The sequence below is a fragment of the Triticum urartu genome, chromosome 2A (genome assembly GCF_056163025.1).
Source record: "Triticum urartu cultivar PI428250 chromosome 2A, HENAU_Tu73, whole genome shotgun sequence".
Classification (NCBI taxonomy): domain Eukaryota; kingdom Viridiplantae; phylum Streptophyta; class Magnoliopsida; order Poales; family Poaceae; genus Triticum; species Triticum urartu.
Genome location: NC_141874.1, coordinates 11,233,605 through 11,256,261, shown reverse-complemented (window position 1 = coordinate 11,256,261; position 22,657 = coordinate 11,233,605). Strand labels below are relative to the sequence as shown.

The window sequence follows — 22,657 nt, the reverse complement described above, 5'->3', positions numbered from 1 at the left end:
CCTGGACCATAGCCCTGTTTTCTACTAGTGTACTCACTGGAAGTATTTAGTTAGTACGAATTGATGTGTTTGTTATTGTAATGCTAAAATATTAGATGAGTGCAAGCGTCCTTGGTGACTGGAGTACTGAAAACATTTCCAACACCATGGTTTATCCCAAGGTTTATTGGTCCTTTGCTGCATACCCCACAGTCTATTCGAAGCATTGGAAAATCTAAGAGAAGAATCTCTTGCGGCATATCCAATAGTTTATTGGTCCTGTGTAGGTTAGATCATGAAACACGGCTATTTGTCAAAGAGAGCAAACGGATAGAGTTTTGAATATTTTTGTGGTTCTTTGCATGTCAGATCATAAAACACTGATATCTGTCAAGAGAGCAAGCAAAGAAAATTCGGAACATTTTGTGGTTCAGGATGTCAGGTGGCGTCTCACTTATCACATAGGAGGAGACCCAAGACAGATACAACAAGAGAACTTCATATCTTGTTCTTTTAGTGAAGAATGTGTTATCTTGCTGTTAGGAAAAAGATTTGGATATTGAAGGTGTTCTTTTTGTCCTAAGTTTTTCGCCCCAACTATTTCCCAATCCGTTACAAGTTTGTATTATTACATTTCTTAGCCACTATATTCTAGCCGGACTATATAAAGACAAGCCAAACTAATCCCAGTTTCTCATCCCTGGATATCTACTTGTGGTATCAGCACACCCGAACCGACAATCGGCTGACTGCTGCATATACAACTGTCGAGTTGCACTAAGTATAGATATCGAAGGTGGAAGCTATATCATACAATGAATAAATAACGAGATCAACAAAAAAGTAAAATAAATAGAGGCCGGATTAAGAAGAGAAGAGGAAAAAGGTCGACATTGATGCAAGCACGTGAAGTGTGCAGGAAACGGCCGACCAGAGCGTGGTGTTGAGTTGGGACTTGTGGAAGCAAACACTGGCCGCCGAATGCACTATAAACGAGTCTAATGGGTGAGATTTGTGTACAATTGGAATCAACATCTCTCCCTCTATGTGTGTCTGAGGTTAGTTAACTAATGGCAATATGAAAGAAACACACTTTGATCTTCTGATGTGTGTCAGAGGTCAGGAATTATCTTTGTTCTATGCCATATATCAACATAGTAACAATTTTTCTTAGTTATTAAAGCTTGGAGACATCTCCATTGTCCCGAAGGCAAGACTTAACGTTATAACATTTTTATATTAATTTTTTCTATAATGTGATATAACTTGTCATTAAACATAATTTGTTTCTGCTAAAATACAATATTTGATATATATTATTTTCAATTATAATAAGTAGCATGAACAATATAAACATGTTCATGTATGTATGCACATGTTTGTTATATTCGTTTTTGCAAAATTCTATTTTCTTAAAAAAACATTTTCATTTAGTTTGTGTTTGTATGAAACTTTGTTGATACAAGTATTTTATTGTAACTCATGACAAACAAATATAACGACATTATGTGTTCTTATGTACCCTTTTCATATGAACGGTAGATATTAGTATAGTACATCGAAAAAAAATTGATAGAAGTTTCTAGAGCACGAGACTGAGTAGCTTCGGCGTGAATAATCAAATACTTCATTGCGAAATGTGAACTAGTAGTATGTCTTCGAAACCCATCATCCTCTATTTCATTGTGTGATGCGGTTGGGGCAATAGTTTGCGACTGACACATGCATGCTTTGTATTTTTAAATCAAAATCATGCAATTTGTGTTATGCATGACAGTTTAGCATTCAAATTTATGTAACTCGGCACTCTTGTTCATTAAATTTTACCTTGATTATCTCTAGCAAAAAATGCATCTTGCCTAAACCATGTACCTATTTCGGAGATACCAGCGACTTGTCTTGTCATCAACTCACTCGATACCATTCCTATTAGATTGGATTTTTGAATTCACCGATCCGACTTTATTGGTTTTACAAGCAAAATAAATCAGATCAAACAAACTAGAAAAAAATTTGCATCAAAGGTTAGTTAAAGTTTTCAACTCGAGCTTCAACTTTTGCATGTTGATGTTCCACCATGACTCTACTCAAGATATCGCAAGAAACCAAACTTGCACAAGCTTGACAAACCCGAATGGTTCATAATACAGTTTTTATAATTCAAGTTCATCAAACCCCAATTGTGTGTGTGTGGGGGGGGGGGCGCATGTTTATAGAGGATGACAAGTCATGCGGTTCAGAGTGGAAATGATTTCCTCCTTCTCGCTAGAAAATTCCTCTACCAATTGGTTCTTATAGTCCGGTGCCCATGAATCAACTCTCACGTGTGCGAGTCGCTTGTACTTTTTGATGTGTGGTTAGATTTCCAATCCTATCCCAGCCACACATGGATGCACGCAACATGAGTCCTCCTAACCCAAGAGGTTAGCGATGGTGGTCAGTTGACAGCCATCCTTTTGTCCAGCTGTCATAACAACACACTCTAAAACACAAAATTAAGTCTCGTCGAGAATGAGCAGTATGATGGAAGTTATAATCAAACCCCATTCAGGTGCACGAATTATCTCCACTGTTCAGCTTCATCACGATGGGTGTGGATGGTACAAGCTTGCCGGTGCATCTGGAATCCCATGCAGGTTAGCTACTTTACCTGATAAGGTTCGGTATTTTTAAAACGGTTTTGTGTCTATCAATGTAGAGCCCTCTCATCACAGGAAGAGACACATTAACAGGTCTAAAACATGTCTGTAGCATTGGTTGCATCCTTAGTAGTTTAAAGAATAATACATTATCAGGACATGTCTCACTAGCAAGATCACAATTCACAAGGACATATCTCCCAATGGGCTTGGATGAACAAACAATATGCAATATCCACACTGCCAAGACGAAAAGAAAGGAAACAGAGGATAAATCCTCCTCTACCCCTCACATCCACAAAGATCACAACTCCCATGAGAATTAGACCAACATCGTATATATCACTATGGTTTCCTTGCATAGCTATTCGTTTCTAAAGTCTAAAGCAACATCATAGCAAGTGAGGAGAAGCTTGGAAAACCACTACATAATGATCTACAACGAACTTACTAGTGAATCATGCGTCACTCCAACATTTTCCTAAATGCCCATAAACTTTACTTATAGATTGTCTTACAATTAATACCAACATAAATTATGCACTTCTACATGTCTAGCCACAGATACATTTAAACATAAAAAGGATCTCTGCCCATGTCCAAGACATTTGTAAACTAGACATGATTATCAACTCATGTAAAATTCTAAATTCAGCAAAAATGTGCATTGTATAGAGCTATATATTTCCCTTTTCTAATGAATGTCCAGATCTTCGGTGTAGCTAGCAAATGATGTTCCAATTCAGCTCAGGGTTGTCGAACACCTCCATTAGAGACGACATGTCCAAGTCCCCCTGGTCAAACTTTTCGAAGTCTGTCGCTGCTCCAGCCATTTTGCCACTTTGAGTTAGGTCCATACAAGGGTCGTTGTTTGTGCCATTTCTAGTGTTGTCATCCCTACAACTGTGATGACCATAGTACACAACAATGTACTTCGGAGTTTCATCTTCACAATTAAGAGTTCTGTTATGCTCCTGTTGTTGGATTGTCTTGGTTGCTGAGCAGTTCCGTTCCGTGTAGGCGCATTTGTAGTAGCTCCTGTTTAATTGCAAGTTTGATTAGTTATGCATTACAATGAAGAATTAGTTCCTTCATAACATGTACATATGACAACTACTTTCATTAGCGAAAGTCGCCCCCAAATTGATTGAAAAGACAAGACATCCAAACGACTGAGTAGGTCATCATGCGAGAAAGTTAGCAACGTAAAAGAGAGCGACATGGACATGACAGGCCTAACTTGACTGCCATGGCCTAAGCCTAGTCTTACCCTTCATCCCCCTTGCCATCCGCTCTCCATAGATCCAAATAGACTTGAAGAAACTGTGAACAAAATAGAATGACGAGGGAGGAGACAAAGCATATGCGGCGAGGATTCCTCAAGAGTGGCGAAAGGAGAGAGATGGTACCAAGAGACATAGCAGAAAGAGATCTATTGGGCTGTGTACTAGGCCTGTTGGAGTAGGGTAGCTACTCGCAACAGCTCCCGTTCCCCTCAAAACTATGTATGCCCCCAATGTATTTTTCATAACTGAACCGATAAGTCTCACTCATCTCAGATAAGGGAAGCAGAAATGTAGGTTGATGTGGCCTCAAAAGAAAAAGGAAATGTAGGTTGATGTAGTAGTAATGTGACGATATATATGCTTGAATGACTGTTTGGTAGTAGTATGGATACCTAGCATGTTGCCTCCCGTTGATTTTCTTCTGGCCATATTTTCTCCAATGATGGCCATCATAATGTGGAACAATCGTTACAAGTGATCTTGATCGCTTTTCGTTGTTCCTCCTACATAGCATGCATACATATATATTAGTGGCAAATAATTAATTAATTAGCGAGATATATGAAAGAGTACCAATATATCAAAGAATGGCAGTGCTACAACGTACTCCCTCACATTCCGAATTATAAGATGTTATAACTTTTTCCACGAATCAGTGTATGTAGACATGTTTTTCTGTGTTTATTCGCTCATTTCAGTCAGTATGTAGTTCATATTAAAATATACAAAAAGCCTTATAATTCGGACATTGGTAATAGTATGTATTACGTGTTAGTGATGAACTGATGATGCAATTTGAAATCCAGCTAAATCATGTCGCAAAAACAAATGAATTGAGACTAGAATATAATCAAGGGTCTTTTTGAAATGATATAATCAAGAGTCTTATTGGCAAATCAAAAACCTTCTCTTCTGACCAGCGTTGCTGATCACGGGCTTCTCCTCTTGTCCCTCGCCGGCGCCGTTGGAGATAACGTTGCCGAGGACGAAGGCCGCCGCCGATTCACCGCCTGCGGCGGTGATACTCTGGAGCCTGGAGATGACGCCATTGATGCAGTCAATCACGCCATCAAAGAGGTCGACGGCGAGGCCGGCTGACCTGCTGTCGCGAAGCGCAGGAAGAATGAGCGCTCGGAGCTGAATCACGAGCTCCTGCTGCCGCCTAAGCAACGAGTCCATCTCCGAGCCGCCATGGACGACCATCATGCTGCTGCTCATCATCTTGTTATCCATGCATATGCAATCAGCTCGTGCGCGGAATCTAATGTATAGTAGACTGTAGAGTTAAGCTGCACGCACCAACCTTATATAGTACTATATATGTTGCCTCCTACTAATTTGTCCAACTTTACAGGGGCTCTGCACAGGGGAGATGGGTGCATATGATATATTTGATGGATCGAGGCGCAACAACCCCGGCCTGGTCAAAAGTCTCAGCTGACTGACCGACGACGTGCCGCTCCTCGTGCTCTCTCTATCTCACTGCTCAAAAGGGAAACAACAAATTAAGACTACCTTGCCATTCATGCAATTATTTGCTCCCAAGGAATTGCACGCGTGCATGCATGTTGGCAAGGGAATGACGTAGTTTTTTTTTTGCGATGGAAAATGACGTAGTTGTTGACTTGGAGGGTGATGATAGGCTGGCCATGTGATGACAACGCACTCAATGTCTCAAACTGCTCAATTAACTATGCCAACAAGTTGATCAAAGCCAATAAGTGCATACCTGTTACGATACCTAATTAACTAAGTTCGGATCGATATAAGCTACACGTTTGTTATTCCCCGAAGCCACCGGCACCGCAGCAAGCGCAGCAAGGCGCGGGGACAATGACGATGGCACGGGCAGGAACAACTTGGAACAAAGGAAGAAGCGGTTGCCGCGTCCTAGGCGGAGGGGAGTTCAATGATTGACAGTTCAAGTGGGGGTGCAGGCATGTCGGAAAAAATATGGTGCCAGTGAGGATTAGAGGGACGGGCAGGAGTAGCGGGCAAGGCGCACACCAGTGGCAGAAAGACGTCCACGTCCAAGTATGTAATGATCAGTGTGGTCTACATATGTTGTATTTTTCAACTTTATGTAATGATGAATATGTGGTCTCAAAAAAAAAAAGACGTCCACGCCTAGAGGAGGAAGAGGAGCAATGACGGTTGGTTGGAAGAAGATGGATGGTGGGCTGTTGGATAATTATCCAACGGTCGAGATTTAGATCGGGAAATTGATTGACCCATTTAATTTTTTTTCACGCACCTGTTGAATATGTGCGCCACATAAGTTACAACTCCTAAGCTGCCTATGGCAATCCCAGCCCGTTCTAAGTACTACTATTTCGGTAATCCTGAATACAAGCATATATAGAAAGCATGCTACTCCCTCTGTAAAGAAATATAAGAGTGTTTAGAACACTACTTTAGTGATCTAAACGCTCGGAGAGAGTATATATGCTGCTACTCTATATGCTGGTATCAGTCAAGGGATTAGCAAGTAAAGTACCAAAAACAGACAAGGCTATAATAATACATGAAAAGTAGCTCCAAATAAGTGCTTATATTATCTTAGAAGCAGACCATAGACCGAACTATGAGCGTGGACATCACCAAAGAAATGGATATACAATACTACTTTGAGGAAAACTTAACCTGAGGTGCCTAATTTAAGATGGCGGCGGCCATCTGCACTGCACCATCCTGGCTAGTTCCTTTTCCACGTGCAATAGCCTAGCTAGCATTTATTTTTGCAAGTGGGTACGGAACTACGAATACGATACCATATATAGCTGCCACAACATTGTCGTATACTCCCTGTAGCATGGTCTTATGTATAACGAAAATTAAACTAAGATGGCCTCATGAATGAGCTTTTGGATGGTGCTCAGTAGGAGCCAAGCAATGTTTCTTGAAATTATAGTCAATGTACTGATTTGGCTTATTATGTGGCTAGACCTCGACGACAAATGATGTGTGATTGTATCAACTTAGAGGAGTAAGCAAACTCTAGCAGGTCACTTATGGGCTTGGCATATCCATGGGCTAGATAATTTCCATATTTCCCCTGCAATTTTGTGTTGTTGTCGTGTTTCAGTCAAGGTTTGTAACAAAGGGCATCTTTATTGTCCATATGTATGCCACTTATGTATTTGTCCACAATGTGAAATATGAGTAAACACAAGGGTAATCTGGTTTATGATAACATGGTTGCTACTGGTAGGCATAGTAGTATTTACTTAGTTACTACCTAGAATATATGGATATGTTAAGGGTTGATGTAATTATCTCTACTCATATGCATTGCATCGTAGGTAGCTTGAAATTATAGAAGGATATGGTCCGTAGCAACGATCGTATGTCCTGGTCCAAGTCGGTCTTCTCCTGGTCCAGAAACTCAAAGTAATAGTGAAGAAACAAGAAACATGTCTAGATAGTAGACCCATGCAGCGTGGGATCTGTATGCATTGATCATGAATTCATTCACTGAACTTTCCTTATAATAAGCGAGACAACCATGTAGGATCGATGATAGATCAATGATGGTTTTTTTTAGAAACATCAATGACGGTAGTTGAAAGGATGGATGTATTTCTCTACTTATGGTGATGTACTATTTTGGGCCCTTATAGACAAAGATATATATAAATTCATAGAGGTGTACAAAGGAATGATCGATAATGAAGTAATGGTTTGCGCCGTGGATTACATCGTCTTGTTCCTTCTAACCTTACTTTGAGAAGTGTATGGGTCCACAAATCCACTATAATTACATAAATATTTCTACTTACTTACAAATAAAAGCAACTATTGATCCATGGATCAATTACTACACCAGTACAAAAATGGCTTTTTCAGATAGTGGTGGTGTTGGCATATTTGATACGACAACTTTATTAGGTTAGTGTTGGCATTTGAAAATTATTGAACACCACTTGTAGATGGGACCAACAGTTGGTACAAGGTGTCATATAGTGGTGACATGGCATAACGTCGAACGCCAACACTATTATGTTTACCTGTGGCATGTCATGTGTTCCCACATCAACACTATATGACATGGGGTCTATTTTTCGTAATTACTTTTATTTGTAATTATTTATTCTTAGTTGATTAAAATGTTTTTGAGTAATAATTAAATATTTCGCCAAAAATCTAGGAATTTAATTTCTAAAATTAATAATATTAGTATTTTATAAATGGTGAACTATTTTCGACACTTCTAATAGTTTTACCTTTTTATTTTTCTAAAATTGTTATTTTTTTAATATTATATTGTAGTTAATTTTATTAAATTTCGAATGTTGTAACTAGAAATGGTAACATTTTTATCATATATTTTAAGTCGTTTTATTTTCTTAAATTTTTTTTGTAAATGGTGGTGAACAGTTTTAATTATATTAGTCAAAATATATTGTAGTTGTATTTTTGAAACTAAGAATATTTAAATTGGACATGCTATCATTTTCAAAAGTATGTTTAGTATTTTCATTGTTTTTATTAAAGTAAAAATATTTTTTTGATTTTTATTAAAGTACTAGTATTATTTTGAGTCTTTTAATAAATTAAAAATTTGTAATTACTGGCTGACTGGTCTATTGGGCCTAGCCCAAGAGTGCATCAGAAGCACTCAAAACGGAGGGGCCACGACCACCTCGCCCCGTCTTTCTCTCTCTCACTCTGCTTGTGCTCTCTCTTAGCCTCTCTAGATCCCCTTCTGTCGCTGCTCGTCGTCGGGCGATTCCAGCCACTTTCGGCGCGTTCCGGTGCTTTATAAATTATGAAGTCATTTTTACAATGTTTTATAAATATCTTCCATAGAATATTAATTCCTTGTGTCATTTCTAAGTTGAATGTCATATATCAGTCCTTGTTACTTTCAATATAAAACTAAATAAATCAGATGTCTGAACTAACAAAAGAAATGTTTTGACAAAATTTGAGAGAAGTGAGGTTCAATCCCAGGCCACATAATTGGTAGTCTAAGCCTTGGCCCAATAATAACCTTAGTTGTGTTCCTTTGTTGTCTATCGTAGAAGCCAACAATTTTATTTGACCGAAATTTATATAATGGACCGAACAATTTTATGTTAAAAATCCGGATGGACCAATGGATAGGTGAACCGATAGTCGGACTGGTGAAAATCTGAACCGACAAACTCAATGCTTCGGTCAGTAGTCCACTTGTTTTTAATGTGAGGCTTAGTTTGACAATACAATTTTTAGAAACCCGTTGTAATTGAAAACCTTGGCATTCCGATGGGTGGGCAAGGAATATGGGTGCTCCTAACCAGCACTTCAGGCGCCGGCTGGCTCTACCGGCACTTGCTAGCAACGCATAGCGGGCCGGCCCACCAACTGACTGAACTAAGCAAATGCAAAGAAAAAGAAAGAATAAATATTAATTGAAAATATGCGACCACTGGAATTTGAACCCTGCACGACAACATTCATGGCTTGATGCATTAACCACTAGATCAAGCTAGTTTTTCCTTACAATTCCGTCCTAGTTAACGTTTCCTTTAGTAAAACAAATATAAATTATTTTGAAAAAATAAAAGGTAAATTTTAATACAAAATCAATGATTTTTAGAAATTTTCATTGATTTTGATAAAACACGATTTTGAAAAAAGTTCATCAATTTTGTAAAAAAAATAAAAAGAGTTCACCGAGTTGAAAAAAAGTTCAACGATTTTGGAAAATAGTTTATCAATTTTGAAAAGAGTTCATCAATTTTGAGAAAAAGTTCATGGATTTGAAAAAAAACATCAATTTTGAAAAATACTTCATCAATTTTGAAAAAAGTTCCTTGATTTTGAAAAAAAAATTCATCGATTTTGAAAAAGAGTTCACGAATTTGAAAAGGTTCATCAGATTTTGATTAGAAAAAGTTCAAGAAATTGGAAAAGTTCATGCATTTAACAAAGAAAAACAAAGAACAAAACCGTTCAAACAAAGGAGAAAAAGGAACAGAAAAAAGTTGTTTGGCTGGTGATGTTACCTTAAAACTTCGGTTTTTCTCAGTTTTATCAAAACTACCAAGTTGTTTGGCTGGTGATGTTACCTAATCTAGCATTAGTTGTGGGTACGGTATGGGCATAAGGTCTTGCCCCGTGGGTCACCCAATGGGTCGCCCAATTATCTGACATGTGGGCCCTTCAGTGCACAAAATACACTACCCCTAGCATCCAACAGCCATCTATGGTGAAAAAACACTAATAAGAAGCAAAACACCAGACCACACCACGACCACATCCACCGATATGAAAATCCCTCTCCCTTACTCAAGGCCTCTGCTTCATCAGTTGCTTGTTCAGTCCAAGGCCTCACGCAGGTAAAGGTCAGCCCATATATTGTGTTATATTTTTGGCCCAACGTACAATATGCAGCCCACGCAGCTAAAGGCTGGTGCACAGGCAAAGGAACAGACTAACAGTTTAGTCCCACCTCGCGTAGAGCATGAGAAGGAACCAGCTTCCTATCTACTCCCTCCATTTCAAAATATAGTGTGCCCGTGCTTGCCGAGGTCCAAATTTGACCATAAATTTAACCAACGAGAACAACTGCGGCGGGAGAAAAAAAATATAATTGAAAACTTCATTTGGATACAAATTCACTGATATAAATTTTGCTCCCACCGTAGTCGGTCTTGTTAGTTAAATTTATGGTCAAAATTGAATCACGAAAATAGAGAAAGCACTATATTTTAAAACGGTGGGAGTATATAAGAAGGTGTGACCTATCTAGCTCTTCCTCACAAGTCACAGCTGCCAAATGGGCGCCGTACGGCAAAACATGTACTATTTTTGAAGCATAAAAAAGAATTAATATTTATTTCAAACCCGATGAATGCCCGAATGGGTCGGGTTACCCATCGGGTTCAGGCATGGATCTGTATGTATGTCCATGGATAGGGTCGTGGGCAAAGGGTTAGACCCATTTACTTATCGGGCATGGGTCTGATAGAGGCCGACTCGGTGAAACCCGACCCAACTGTCAGGTTGAGTCACTGATGTTGAAGGCTTCAACTAACACACCTAAAAAATCAGTGAAGCTGAATTCGCTCATGATTGAAGAAGAGAGTGTTTTTTAGGCTAAGAGAGATGAACGACTCGCATGTGACAGGCGGCCAGAGGCCCAAAAGAAGTACCGAGGCCCAAAAGAAGTACCTAAATCCTATAAAGTGCAGCTGCACTTTTTTGCAGTCCCGAGCGCACACCCCTCCGAGCCGTCCGATCTCCATCCTGCGTCGCGCTCGTGCCCAGGTGCTACCTGGTCGGGATCCCGTCGCCGCATCTCCGCCGCCGGCGAGAACCGAGCCGAGCCCCGGCGCACCTCTACCTCTCCTCCTTCTTCCCATTCCTCCCACTCTCGTTGCCTTTCTTTCTCTGAACGAGCCGCCCTGCAGGTTCTTCCCGTGGCCATCCATGGCGTGCCGCCGGAGGTCAACCCGCGCGCTAAGCCTCTGCCGGACCCTTGCCGCCTCCAGCCTCTCCCTCAACCACCACCTGGACCCGCCACCCGTCCCCTGCATAGCCCTCGCCGGATGTACGTCGTCGTTGGATCCAGACCAATCCAGGCCGTGAGCTGCGTCGAGCCCGTGTAAATTTTGAACAGGAGGCGGTGGTTGCCTCCAGGGCCTGGGGAGGCAGCGCGAGCCACAAGCGACGGAGGAGACGGTCAGGGCGGGCGGCGGCGAGGCCGGACATGCTGCGCTGGGCGACAGAGTCAGCCATGGTGCGGCGGCAGGGTCGGTCAGGGGCTCAGGGCACGCGGTGCTGCAGAATTTTCAGTATTCGGATATCACCGGCCAGTACAGTACGTGATGACCACTGCTAGCAGTTCAGAGAACACATGTCGTTTCGTGTCTCAGGTGAGAAACCAGGAGCCGATGCTGCCGTACTTATCCCTGAAGCTCCACGGCCTGAAGCTGATCGTGGGCGAAACTTGGCGTCGGCATCCTCAATAATACAGGCATACAATTTGTCCGCGTGACACGAATTCATCTCCAGTTTGGGTCAATTAGACAAGCTTGTGCAAAAAAGAGTACTAGTTGGAATATGCATTTCGTACTTGGTGCAGGTGAACATCGTGAGGGTGAGCAGGCAGCTCATGTACTTTAGTTTTCAGTTTACATTTCTTTTCTGTAAAAAGATGTAGCGGGGAGCATCCAGACTGCCAGAGGCAGTAGTTTTCACTACAAACTTTTCTGATAAAAGTAGCAGCAACATACACCAGTTTCAGAAAATGGTGGTATAAGAAGTTCTGAAAATTCTATGAAATTCTCATTCTGAATGTTAAAATTCATAGTATTTGGTAAGTGATGTATAGAGAATTAATGTATGTGTAATGCACACATGCTCGACTACATCAGCGTTCTCCCGTTGTGGTTTTTTTGTTTTCTTCGCACAAAATCTTACCCAACGCATGATAGGTATTATCTCGGTTCCAAATTAATTATCTTAGATTTGTCTAGATATGGATATATCTCAAACTAAACATGTGTAGATACATCGGTATGTAGATAAAATCTCAGAAAAGTCATTTGGAACAGAGGGAGTAGTTGCTAGAGATGTTGGCGTGAGTTGCCACGAGATCGGCTCCCTAGAGCCAAACGAAGCAGAGCGGTAGCTAGCGGGTGAAGTGTTGCCCGTGCGTGAAGTCGTGGTGTTGGGCCAGTGTTTGGCAAGCCAACTGTGTAGGGGGTTGGCCGGTGTTTGGCCCGCCAACCATGTGCGAGATCGAGGGGATTGGGACAAATCGAGTGTTTTGTTGATCGGGGGTTGGGCCTTCGTGGCTTTGGGATGATGTAACTTGATAAGTTGATAAGTTGCTTGCCATTACCAATTAGTTTCCTATCGATGAGTCTCAGTTGCATGTCATCGATAATTAGTTTCCTATAATATTGTCAAAAGTTGATGTTGTTAAGGATTATCTACTTCTAAAGCTAAGGTGCTTTAGAATAGATGCTAGGCAATTTTGTGGTCATCGTAGCCAACTCAAAAGACGTTGGGATGATAGGTGGCCATGATACACAGCCTAGCCGAGAGTTGCTTATTGTAGTATAGAAGTTGTTTCTTCATGGCACCAAAGTTGCCTGAGAAAGAAAAGTTCGTTGAACAAAACTTCATAGGTGACGCTAGGCAACTTTACGGTCATATAGCCAAATTTATAAGAGCATTGAGTTGACAAGTAGTCATTATAGGCAACCCGGCAACAAGGTGCTTCATGTAGCGCTAAAGTTGTTGGGTAGTCATGATAGGCAACTTACAGGTGATGCTAGGCAATTTTTGTACTAGCCGATAAGTGACCGTAATACACATCCTAATCCAAAATTGCTTGCTATAGTACAAAAGTTTCCTCTCCATGGCACCAAAGTTGCCCGAGGAAAAAAAGTTCTTGAAAGCAAATTCATAGGTGACGCTAGGCAACTTGACATCATGATCGCCAACTTTGTAAGAGCACTGAGTCTATAGGTAGTCAAGGTAGGCGACTTACATGCGATGCTAGGCAATTTGGTAGTCAATGGAGCCAACTCAAAAGAACATCAGGATGCAGGTGACCATGATACGCATCCTACTACAGTACAAAAGTTGCCTCTCCGTGACACCAAAGTTGACTGAGAACAAGGTGCTTCATGTAGCACCAAAGTTCATGGGTAGTCACCATAGGCAACTTCCAGATGATGCTAGGCAACTTGATGGTCATGATAGTTAACTTTATAAGAGCATTGGGTTGATAGATAGTCATGATAGCCAACTCAGAAAGAACATTTAGATGATAAGTAACCATGATACACAGCCTAACTGAAAGTTGCTTACAGTTGCCTCTCCGTGGCATCAAAGTTGCTTGAGAAAAAAAATCATCGAAATCAATTTCATAGATGACTCGAGGCAACTTAACGGCCAGGATAGCCAATTTTATAAGAGCATTGAGTTGATAGGTAGTCATGGTAGGCAATATATAGGTGAAGCTACGCAGTTTGATAGTCATCGTAGCCAACTCAAAAGAACATTGGGATGGCACGTGACCATGATACACATCCTAACCAAAAGTTGCTTACTGTATTACAAAAGTTGCTTCTCCGTGGCACCAAAGTTGCCGGAGAACAAGGTGCTTCATGTAGTACCAAAGTTAACGGGTGTCACGGTAGGAAATTTATAGATCATACTAGGGAACTTGACGGCCGTGATAGCCAACTTTATAGAAGCATTGAGTTGATAGATAGCCATGATAGCCAAGTCAAAATAACATTCATATGATAGGTGACCAAGACATACTCCTAACCAAAGTTGCTTGTTATAGTACCGAAGTTGCCTCTCCGTGGCACCAAAGTTGCCTGAGAAAAACACATCGCGGAAAGCAACTTCATATGTGCGCTAGGCAACTTGACAATCATGATAGCCGACTTTATAAGAGCATTGCGTTGATAGGTAATCATCATATACAACCTTACAACAAGGTGCTTCACGTAGCACCAAAGTTGATAGGTGGTCATGGTAGGCAACTTACTGGTCATACTACACAAGTTGGCAGTCATCGTAGCTAACTCAAAAGAACACTGGGATGATAGATGATCATGATACACAGCCTAACCGAAAGTTGCTTACTCTAGTACACAAGTTGCCTGGGAAAAAAAGTTTCATCGAAACATACCCATATGAGATCTAGTTTTGAAGTGCCTGGCGTTAGAAACCTAATGGTGAAAACGGATCTTAATTTTGACACTTGGTTCAAAAGTTATGGCTTTTTGAAATTTTTAGACACACAAATAAATACACATGGGACAAAGATCTTTCCTTCCTTAAAAAGTGGATTTTGCATCATAGTATTAGAACAAAAGCTTACCTTTTTTTGCTGTGTGCTCCGAAACACTAGAAGGCACACGTGTGCTCCCTAGTCATGTCCAAAAAAGTATCCGGGACACCGAGTAAACGGAAGCTAGTCTAACAAATCAAGAAATAAAATTGTGACTTGGTTGCCATATATAATAGAAAGAGGAAAAATAGTAGGCGGTTGCATCTGATTTTCTTATCTCTACTACTTAAACTTTGTTATCCCGTTACAACGCACGGACATTGTTCTAGTATACAAAGCGACGTCAATTGCGCTCTCTCTCATGATTTCTCTCTGTTCTGTTTAGAAAAAAGAGATCCAAACCTCTTTTTCAAATGCTGCAAGAAAATCATGGTTCCTGAGATAGCATAATATAATTTACAAAACTTAAGTTTTTGTTTCATCTAAACGCCTTAAACTATTTAATACCATTTTTTTGAGAAACCACGGTATTTCCAAAAAAAAATGCAAAAATACTTTGCATCCAAACACACCGTGAGTGATATATATGCTGGCCGTGCGTTACCGCTGCTAGCATCGCTACACGCACTTCTTGCAAAAAAAAAGCATCCCTACGCGCACAAACCAAATACTCCCTCTGTCTCTATCAATTTCTTTTAAGTTTGTTGATTAAAGTTATACAAAAATATTAACGTACAGAATACGAAAATATTAAGTCGGAAATTTGGGCTGATTCATGGGACCCAGCCGTCAGCGTCTCTAAGCAGGAACCGATCCCCCAATCTCCTCCTTCCCGGACCTGCCATGGCGGAGATCGACTGGCGACCAACCGTCGGCGACCCCCTGCCCTGGCTCCGACCGGCCGCCGCGCCCTCCTACAGCGGGCGTGTAGCCTCCTCGTCTCTGCTCGTAGTTGTTGGTCGTCGGCCGTGGACGTGTAGCCCAGCGACTGGTTTGGATCCGAGTACCGCGGCGCCTTTCCGATGAGCCGCCTAGGAGGACCATTGAACTATTTTGAATTCGTTACGCTCTGCTTCTTGTTGAAATTAGTAGTACGTACGTATGTATTTAGTCTTTGTTTTTAGATCAACACATGCTCTCCGCCATTGTGATGAATCACTTCACGTCTGGCTAAAGCGATTGTGTTCAAGACAGAAAAAACACTTGCACCACCAGCATAGGAAAACAGGGGCTTGACATCAAGGAGTTCTTCACCGCTCCAAGTGCATCCCCAGCCTTCTCTCTGTTCTTGAGCAGCTTTTGTAAAGCGATTGTGTTCAAGATAGAAAAACATTTGAACCACCAGCAGGGGAAAATTCTGAATATTTTGTGCTTCATGACGGGCAGCCCAGAACTTGGCTCAGTCATCACTCTGGGTTTGCAAAGTCATTTTCCTGCTTAGAAATGTACACTGTCCGGTGGAAGGGCGTCCAGTCCAGGGATATAAAGTTCAGAACAGTTAAGTCTTGGTTCCACAGCAGCTCTTCGTTTTTTCTGCTCCTTCTGGATTAGTACAGGTTAAGGGATGACCATTTCCAAATTTCTTCCAAGCCAGAAAAGATAAGACGCACACTTCTGCACACATGTCTCTTTTGGTTTATGCAGCCTCATGTTCAACTCTTTGATCAAAGAAAATAATAACACGGCTTCAATGGAGAATAAGATGAAGAGTCATAGTGTCCTTGGGCGAGTCCTCTGAGAAGTTTCAGATATATATAGCTTCACCCAGCTTTGGCAATTGATCCTTAATTTGCGGTACATCATTCCTCAAGTGGCAGTAAAGTGAGCGGGCTCTCAAACACACATATATACATGGAGGTAATATTTTCTGCTGCTATGGGTGAGCTTGCCAGTAGATCCATATCTTTCCTGGTGGACAGAAACCTGAAGCAGTGGACAACAGCGACAACCACCTCTCCGTGCATAAAGGGAACCATCTCTTCAGCGGGCACCGCAGCCGTGCTAGTTCCTGTATTAGTCGATTCTGATAGCAGCCTAACAAAAAGGTTAATGTTGAACACTGGGGAGTCCAACAGAGGAAGCAAGCAGTTTGCTGACCCTTGGCAGGTCGTGGAACACCGTTATCTGTCAAGACTGCAAACAGGAGAAAATTCTGAATGTTTTGTTCTTCATGATTGCAGGGTCACTTTCATGCTTAGAAGTGTATGCCAGTCAGGAAAGGGATATACACTGTCTGGTGGAAGGTTGAGTAGCAACTGGAGAAAAGGAGGGCGTCATGGCATTGAAATTTCAAAACAGTAAGTCTTGGTTTCAGACCAGCTCTTCGTTTTTGTATGCTCCTTCTAGACTAGCAGAAGTCACCAGATGACCATTTCCAAAAAATTTCCATGCGAGAAAAAGATAAGACACAAACTTCTTTATGTATGTCTATTTCATTTTATACATTTCAACTCTTTGATCAAAGAAAAGAATAACACGACTTCAATGGAGAAGTAAGATGAAGACTCACGGTGTCCACATATATTGCTTCACCCAGCTTTGGCAATTCATCCTTTGCAGTACAGCATTCCTCAAGAGGCAGTAAAGCGAGGAGGCTCTCAAAAACACACACACACACATGGAGGTAATATTTTCTGCTGCTATGGGTGAGCTTGTCAGTAGATCCATATCTTTCCTGGTGGACAGATACTTGAAGCAGCGGACGGCCGCGACAACTGAGGAGGAGAGGCTGCACAGCCTGCAACGGCTGCTACTGCGGCTTCATGTCGTCGTCGAGGAGGCAGATGACCGGCTCATCACAAACCAGGCCATGCTGCAGCAACTCAGCATACTGAAAAAGGAGATGTACAGAGGATATTACACCCTCGAAATCTTCCGTTGCCGAGCCCATGGAGAAGGAAGGGCAAAAGATCATGAAGTCAACTACTCTTTTGCACCATCTATATTCAACCCTGCAAAGCGTGTATGTTTCTGCAGTGGCAACAGGGAAGGTGCAGCACAAACTGAGCTGCTGGAGGCTGGAGCAAGTTCTTGGCAGCATAAGGAACAACATTGAAGATGTGGGTGAGTTCATCATGTTTCTAAACATATGCCCGCGTTTAACCCGCCAACCGTACAACATGTATCTACTTCTGAACAAGTGCGTGTTCGGACGCCAAATGGAGATGGAACACATTATGAACTTCCTGTTGCAAGCGGAAACTGCTCCCAGTGCCGCTACTAATCCTGCTGTCCTGCCGATCATCGGTCCTGGGAAAGTTGGAAAGAGTACCCTGGTCGAGCATGTGTGTGACAATGAAAGGGTGCACAACCACTTCTTTCAGATTTTGTGTTTCAGTGGGGATGATCTAAAAGATGCAAGTCTAGAGACCCTAAGAGATGGCGGTAGAATCAAGCATCGAAACCGTGGCATGGGCGGTGCAAGGACACTGATCATTATTGAGCTATTTCTGGACATCGACAAGTCCGAATGGAAAAGGTTGTATTCATCTGCAAGAAGCTGCATCGGAAACGGCAGTAAGATCATAATCACGAGCCGGTCCGACAAGATCTCAAACTTTGGAACCACAGAACCCCTCAGATTACAGTTCTTTACTCAAGAAGCATACTGGTACTTCTTCAAGGTGCGTACGTTTGGGAGCACGAGCACGGAGGACCACCCGAAGCTCGCAGCAATGGCCATGGAAATGGCCAGGCTGGCGAATGGGTGCTTCATAACTGCGACCATCTTCAGTGTACTATTGAAAGCAAATTTTGACCACCGTTTCTGGAGCATGGCCCTTGCAACCGTCAGGAATTTTATCGAGACGAACATGTCAGTGTATGGCGAGAGTTTCGCTGACCCCTGGCAGATGGCGGAGCCAGTATATGTCAGGAGAGCAAAGAAAACTTCGTCTAAATGGTTAGTGATTTTTGGTGACTACCAGACATGTGCTGCTGAAACTGAAGCTGAAGATCACGAGATGGTTAGCGTACAAGACCTTTTCCTTGGAAGCGTGAGGCCTCGAGGAAAATTCAAGGTCCATGCATGGACATCTCACCTGGAGCCTCACTACAATTACATATTTCACTGTGAGATTCAAAGACCACAGCGTCTGGTCGCCAGAAACAAGCGCTGTCGCCGAGCCGTCGCTCCGACCGGCCACCGCGTCACAGAGCCAGCTGCCCGTCTTCTGGTCGTGTACCACCCCCGTTGCTGCTCGCGGCTGTGGTTGGTCGCCGACGGCGGTCGCCGTGGGCGTGCAGCGCAGGGGTTGGACGGGAGAGAAGCGACCAGGCCGGCTCCAAGTACCTCGCCGCCTTCGAATACCATGCCGCGGTGCTTCAGTGAGTTTCCCACAATCCAGTACTATCTGAATTTGCTATGATCTGCTTCTTGTTGAAAGTAGTACAAGAGCCGTTGTGTTTAGATCAACAGGCTCTCTCTGCCCTGTTCCATCTTCACTCAAATAAAACAAGTCGTCACAGCAGTTTTAGCCCAATTAAATCTGTCTGAACATACAAGAGCAGTGTCGGTGTGGCATGCATCAAAAAATACTGCAGCATATCTTGCCAGCCGCAGCTTAGGATAGTAAAACAGGTGATCCAGCATAATTTGGCTGAACACATGAACCGGCATAGGAGAAAACAGGGTATTGTGCCAGACGGCAACTTAGTTCTTCAGCAGCTGTGGCCGCTGGGACTGCCGTCGCTTTTCTCTCCGTCAGCAGCAAGAAAGCATTGTTCCATCCACACGTCCACCTCTCGGGGCATAAAGGCAAACCATCTCTTCAGCGGTCGCAACAGCCGCGTTAGTTCTTGTATTAGTCGATTCTGAAGCAGCCTCAGTAAAGAGGTTAATGTTGGAACACTAGAGAGTCCAACTGAAGAAGCAAGCAGTTTGCTGACCCTTGGCAGGCCGTGAAACACCGTTATCTGTCAAGACTGCAAACAGGAGAAAATTCTGAATATTTTGTGCTTCATAATTGCAGGGTCACTTTCATGCTTAGAAATGTTTGCCAGGCAGGAAAGGGATGTAGACTGTCCGGCGGAAGGTTGAGTAGCACCTGCAAAAAACGAAGGGCGTTAAGCGGTCGAAAATTCAGAACAGTTAAGTCTTGGTTACACACCGGCTCCTCGTTTTTTTCTGCTCCTTCTAGACTAGTAGATGTCACGAGATGACCATTTCCAAATTTCTTCTAAGTCAAAAAAGATAAGACACAACTTCTGCACACATGTCTCTTTCGGTTTATACAACCTCATATTCAACTCTTTGATCAAAGAAAAGAACAACATGGCTTCAACTGGAGAAGTAAGATGAAGACTCAGTGTCCTTGGGTGAGTCCTCTGAGAAGTTTCAGATATATATATATATATATATATATATATATATATATATATATATATATATATATATATATATATATAGCTTCACCCAGCTTTAGCAATTGATCCATTGCAGTCCTGTATTCCTCAAGAGGCACAAAGGCCAGGGGGTTCTCAAACACACATACATGGAGGTAATATTTTCTGCTGCTATGGGTGAGCTTGCCAGTAGATCCATATCTTTCCTGGTGGACAGATACCTGAAGCAGCGGTCAGCGGAGGCAACCGAGGAGGAGAGGCTGCACAGCCTGCAACGGCTGCTACTGCGGCTTCATGTCCTCGTCGAGGAGGCAGATGACCGGCTCATTACAAACCAGGCCATGCTGCATCAACTCAGCATACTGAGACAGGAGATGTACAGGGGGTATTACACCCTCGATATGTTCAGTTGCCGAGCACATGAAGATGACAGGACAAAAGATTACTCTTTTGCCCCATCTAAGTTCAACCCTGCAAAGCGTGTATGTTTCTACAGTGGCAACAGTGAAGGTGCAGCACAGGCTGAGCTGCTGGAGCAAGTTATTTGCAGCTTGCGGAACACCATTGAAGATGTGAGTGAGTTCGTCATGTTTCTAAACAGCTACCCATGTCTGCACCTTCAACCGTACAACATGTATCTGCTGCTGGACAAATGCATGTTCGGACGCCAAATGGAGATGGAACTTGTGATGAACTTCCTGTTGCAAGAAGAGACTGCTCCTGGCACTGCTGATCATCTGGCTGTCTTGCCAATCATTGGTCCCAGGAAAGTTGGAAAGAGCACCCTGGTCGAGCATGTATGCAACGATGAAAGGGTCCGCAACCACTTCTCTCAAATTTTGTTTTTGAATGGAGATGATCTTAAAGATGCAAGTGTAGAGACCCTAAGAGATGGAGGTAGAATCAAGCATAAAAACCGTGTGGTGGGTGGTGGAAGGACATTGATCATCATTGAGCTACTTCTGGATATTGAGGAGCCTGTATGGAAGATGTTGTATTCAGCTGCGAAAAGTCGCATCATGAGTGGAAGTAAGATGATAATTGTGAGCCGCTCTGACAAGATCGCAAGCTTTGGAACCACACAACCCCTCAGATTACAGTTCTTGACTCATGAAGCATACTGGTACTTCTTCAAGGTGCGTTCCTTTGGGAGCACGAGAGCAGAGGACCACCCGAAGCTCGCATCAATGGCCATGGAGATGGCCAATTTGACGAGTGGGTGCTTCATGTCTGCAAACATCGTCAGTGGAATACTGAAACCAAATTTTAACCCCCATTTCTGGAGCATGGTGCTTGCAGTCCTCAGGAATTTGAAGAAGACAAACATGTCAGTGTATGGGGATCGTTTCACTCTTCCTTGGAAGATGGCGGAGCCAACATATCTCAGGAGGGTGAATAAAAATTCTTCTGAATGTGTCGTGTTGTTTCTTGACTACGAGACATGTTCTGCTGAAACTGGACCTGAAGCTCTCAGGATGATGAGCGCGCAAGATCTTCTCTTTGGAAGTGTGAGGCTTCGAGGGAAATTCAACGTCCATGCATGGACATTCCACCTGCCGCCTCACTACAGCTACATCGTTCACTGTGAGGTACAGAGGCCACATCGCATGGTCACAAGTAACAAGCGTTATCAGAAGAGTAGTGGCTAATTAAATTGTCTAGTCATTTATCCAACACTCGAAGCTCATGCATGGTTCATGGTTCACAAAAACTTGAAGAGAAGTAATCAGAGTAGGTACAGGTTGTGAGATAAGAGCCTGAGACTGTTCTCCTTTCTGAAATACCATATTTTTCTTCTTCTTTTTGTGCAACGCTGAAATAATACAAATGACACTGTTATTTTTTTCCAACTGCAAGTAATAATCAATTAGACAAACTGTATGGGTCAGAAGTTTGGGAAGTTTCTTTGGGTTGGTGATATTAGCCAGGTACCTCTGTTTTTTTTATCATGTGTACTGACCAGTGAGAAGCCATGCAAGTTTCTTTGACTGTTTCCATTTGTCCACCTAATCTTTTCCTATTTCCATGAGACCACAGGACGATGCAAAGATGTTCTGCTAATACTAAAGGTGATATCATGATGTCGACTGTCAATGCATTGTTTGTTTATTTTTGCTTTTGGACAAAATAGACCGCAGATCGCCACAAAGTTTGAAGTGAGGTCTGCATCCACATCTGAAAAAGAAAAACGAAACCTTTCGGATTCTACAGTGCGTCAAGTAATTTTAGAGACGGTGACAAGTCAAACATGCATTTTTTGGAAGTAAGGAGTATTTCTGTGGGGCCCAACTTTCAGCGCCTGCTCTCAGCGGTAAGAACCGATCCCCAATCTAGTTCTTTCGTTCTCAGGAAGACGTGTTTCTTCCTCCAACCAAGAGGCGCTCTACTGCTCTTGCTTGAGGCTGCAGCCATGTGCTCTGCGGAGCCTGTGGGCGGCCGATGGCAGTCGTTGTAGCAGTGCTCCTGCTACGACGTAGTGTTGCCTGTGAGTTCTCCTTTTTCGGCTTTTTGAATCTGAACTGGTTCCGGTTTCTGTATTTTCGCAACTGAATTTGAGAGCCTAGTTGCAGGATTCATACAATAACACAGATAAAATATATATGTTTGGGAGTGGTTTTACTGAGATTGATTAGATTACAGAGCAAAGTTGAGGCCCAACCATG

At 42.4% G+C, this 22,657-nt stretch overlaps 3 protein-coding genes across 3 annotated transcripts; 2 read left to right on the top strand and 1 right to left on the bottom strand.

The window, feature by feature from the left end:
- Positions 1–3,133: 3,133 nt before the first annotated feature.
- LOC125540624 (transcription factor WRKY45-1-like) lies at positions 3,134–5,194 on the bottom strand. Its single transcript, XM_048704224.2, has 3 exons — positions 4,809–5,194; positions 4,297–4,407; positions 3,134–3,656 (listed from the first exon to the last, which is right to left on the bottom strand). The coding sequence occupies exons 1-3, from the start codon at positions 5,135–5,137 to the stop codon at positions 3,341–3,343; spliced, it is 756 nt and encodes a 251-aa protein (XP_048560181.2). The 5' UTR covers positions 5,138–5,194; the 3' UTR covers positions 3,134–3,340.
- A 12,027-nt stretch (positions 5,195–17,221) lies between these two features.
- Positions 17,222–19,980, top strand: LOC125540623 (uncharacterized). Its single transcript, XM_087542713.1, has 2 exons — positions 17,222–18,977; positions 19,622–19,980. The coding sequence occupies exons 1-2, from the start codon at positions 17,540–17,542 to the stop codon at positions 19,687–19,689; spliced, it is 1,506 nt and encodes a 501-aa protein (XP_087398839.1). The 5' UTR covers positions 17,222–17,539; the 3' UTR covers positions 19,690–19,980.
- A 40-nt stretch (positions 19,981–20,020) lies between these two features.
- LOC125540620 (disease resistance protein RGA2-like) lies at positions 20,021–21,984 on the top strand. Its single transcript, XM_048704223.2, has one exon. The coding sequence runs from the start codon at positions 20,144–20,146 to the stop codon at positions 21,641–21,643; it is 1,500 nt and encodes a 499-aa protein (XP_048560180.1). The 5' UTR covers positions 20,021–20,143; the 3' UTR covers positions 21,644–21,984.
- Positions 21,985–22,657: the final 673 nt, after the last annotated feature.